General features: G+C 43.9%; 1 protein-coding gene across 1 annotated transcript; it reads right to left on the bottom strand.

The window, feature by feature from the left end:
- Positions 1 to 208: 208 nt before the first annotated feature.
- On the bottom strand, positions 209 to 544 carry LOC117121423 (cell number regulator 2-like). The gene has a single exon (XM_033266632.1). It carries the CDS (start codon positions 542 to 544, stop codon positions 209 to 211), a length of 336 nt encoding a protein of 111 aa, XP_033122523.1.
- Positions 545 to 2,565: the final 2,021 nt, after the last annotated feature.

Consider the following 2,565-nt stretch of genomic DNA (forward strand, 5'->3'; position numbering starts at 1 on the left):
ACGTTCCCCTCGAATGCTTTGGCGGTCATCCTGTCTGCGATACTCCGCACTCGTCTCGACGTTATGTTAATGTCGAGAATTAAAAAAAAGTTTCGTATACAAGTTGGAAAATTGTGGTACGTGGAAAATGTTTATTTTTGACGAATGTAATAAAAGAAAGTTTTACAAGTATATATTTTTTTAATGATTTTTATTTATTTGCAAACACCTATGCACGCCCCATCGATTCTCCGGCTCCGAGCGGTGTCTGAATCTGCATCTCCCTTGCTTCCTGGACCAGAGAGCAGAAACCACAGCAACACACGGCAAAGAGATCGCCTATTCCACTCCCTTCGATCCCTTTGTTTTCCCTGACGTTCTGCCGAGTGATCATACGAGCGAAAATGTTCACCAGCGGTACCATGAGAGCCAGACCGCAGAGAAGGCAGTCGTCTCCTAGTGATTCCGCGAGTTTTCCTTGCGTGTAACACGGCAGGAAGTATGTGAACACGCACATGCCGAAGTTTCCGAAGTAGCCACATAGTCCGTTTTCGAAATCGGCCATCCTTCCCATGCACAGGTGAACTCCCAATCGCAGGTCAACTTCTTCGCTTCTGCTTATATGCGCAATACTTTGGCGAGAAACGTAAATAAAGTAGATGGCGGCAGACACGTTTTTGCGAACGGGAGAAAACGGTTATTTTTTTAATCCGACCCTATCCTGACTTTCGAAAAAACCCGTCTGCCGCCCTCAATGAAACAACGAAAAAAATACAATCTCAGTCGCAGCATTCTCCCCGAGAAGCATTCTTTAACGTCGCAGACTATTCGTCAAAATGACCGCAAAAGCTTCGATCGAAAGGTTGCCGACCGTCGCTCAAGATATGAGAAGTCACCGAGATCAGAGAAGGACGAAAGCAAAAGAAACCTGCCGGCAGACATAGTTTCCGTTCACAAAGAGGTGAGTAAAGACATATTTTATCTATCTCCCGTCACCCTCTGCGCCTGAGACGATAGCCTTGAGAAACTAACTTATAATTTGTTTAATTACTTTTCCGTTTCCCAGCTGGAAGATGTGAAAAGATCCATACGAAGGTTCAGGACCGATCTGCGCTGGCTGAACGAAACGCTGAACAAAATGGGACTGAAAGATTTGGAACACGACGTCCTGGTTCACCTCGATCGAGCTTGCAAGAGCATCGACGAACGTATCCAACGAGATGTGTTTTCGAGCGAACGAAAGATACGCATTCGTGAACTGAAGGACGTCTACGAATCGATCGCCAACGGCCAAACGATGGTGCAGGACATAAAAACGAGCTACGGCATGCGATGACAGAATCGCGGAGACATTATTTATTTTCGAATAACGCAATTTTTTATTATTAGATGTTGTAAATAAAATAACGTTTGTCAAGATATATTTGAAATATCAGATGATTTACAAAGTTTGAAATAAAATCAAGTTCAACGATACTTTTTAGTCTTCTTCGATTATTTAGCTTAGAATCTAAAGTTTCCTTTTTCGTACTTTCGTTCGGGACCGATGACGTAGACGGCCAGTACCGATGACGTGATGTATTTACTTCGATAGAACGTCGTTCGGTTCGCTTACAGAGGGTCCACGAGACCGATAGAAGCCATCGAGAATTTCGCGACGTTTCTCCGAACCCACAACCTGTCTCTTATACACATCTTAGATCTGGTCCGCGTACGAAGAGATGGCGTTTTACGCTCGACCATCCAACCCAAACGGAAGATCAGATGCTAAAAAAGTTCATTAACAAGATCGAATGCGACCCGGATGGAAACAGAGAAACTCAACATAACCGATCTTGCGCCGTGATCGAATATATTCGTTATACATACGAGCAATGGTATAGCGGAACGTTACACGTGAAGGGATGGCTCATCAGTTGCCGTCGTAGACGCCATGGTGGAATCAAAGCGATATTGCCAAGGGCCATCTGGGAGCCCTGCAGAGGAACAGACACGGAAAACGAACGTTACTGCCTTCAGAATGCGAGATTTTCCAAACTTTATAACCCACCAGGTAGACACGACAATAATGATGCGGAACAAAATAATTACAACCGATACTATACTCTGAGGGGTGGAACGCTTCGTGATAAAAAAAAAATAGTCTCGATGACATCACAACCGGGACAGATGAAGTGATGATGCAACACCATTTTTTTTTAAAGAAAGTTTCACACAAAGTTCGAATTCATTTCCTCGTCAGACGTGCAACAGTACCTGTCAGCTATAATGGATTACGCCCAGCTTTTTTCCACTATCGCTTTGCTATTCGTATTGAACCACATCTAGACCAAACGGACGGTTTCCGAGATGAATGGCGCCATGATAAAGCGTATGATGTTTATGATTGCCTTCGTCTTTTTTCTCGAAGTTTTCAGATCTGCCGTCGTAGATTTCATGAAAGTGTCGTCGAAAGTGCTGAAAATCTCATCGAACAGTGAGACAGACCTTCAGCTTCAGGTTGATATCGTTATGTTGATCATCTTCTACACTCTTTTGGCTGCAATATATGAATGGACCGTTATTGAGCTCATCTGCCACGTAACC

The sequence above is a fragment of the Anneissia japonica genome, unplaced genomic scaffold (genome assembly GCF_011630105.1).
Source record: "Anneissia japonica isolate Jap-2015-1 unplaced genomic scaffold, ASM1163010v1 scaffold1064_len127064_cov160, whole genome shotgun sequence".
Taxonomy (NCBI): domain Eukaryota; kingdom Metazoa; phylum Echinodermata; class Crinoidea; order Comatulida; family Comatulidae; genus Anneissia; species Anneissia japonica.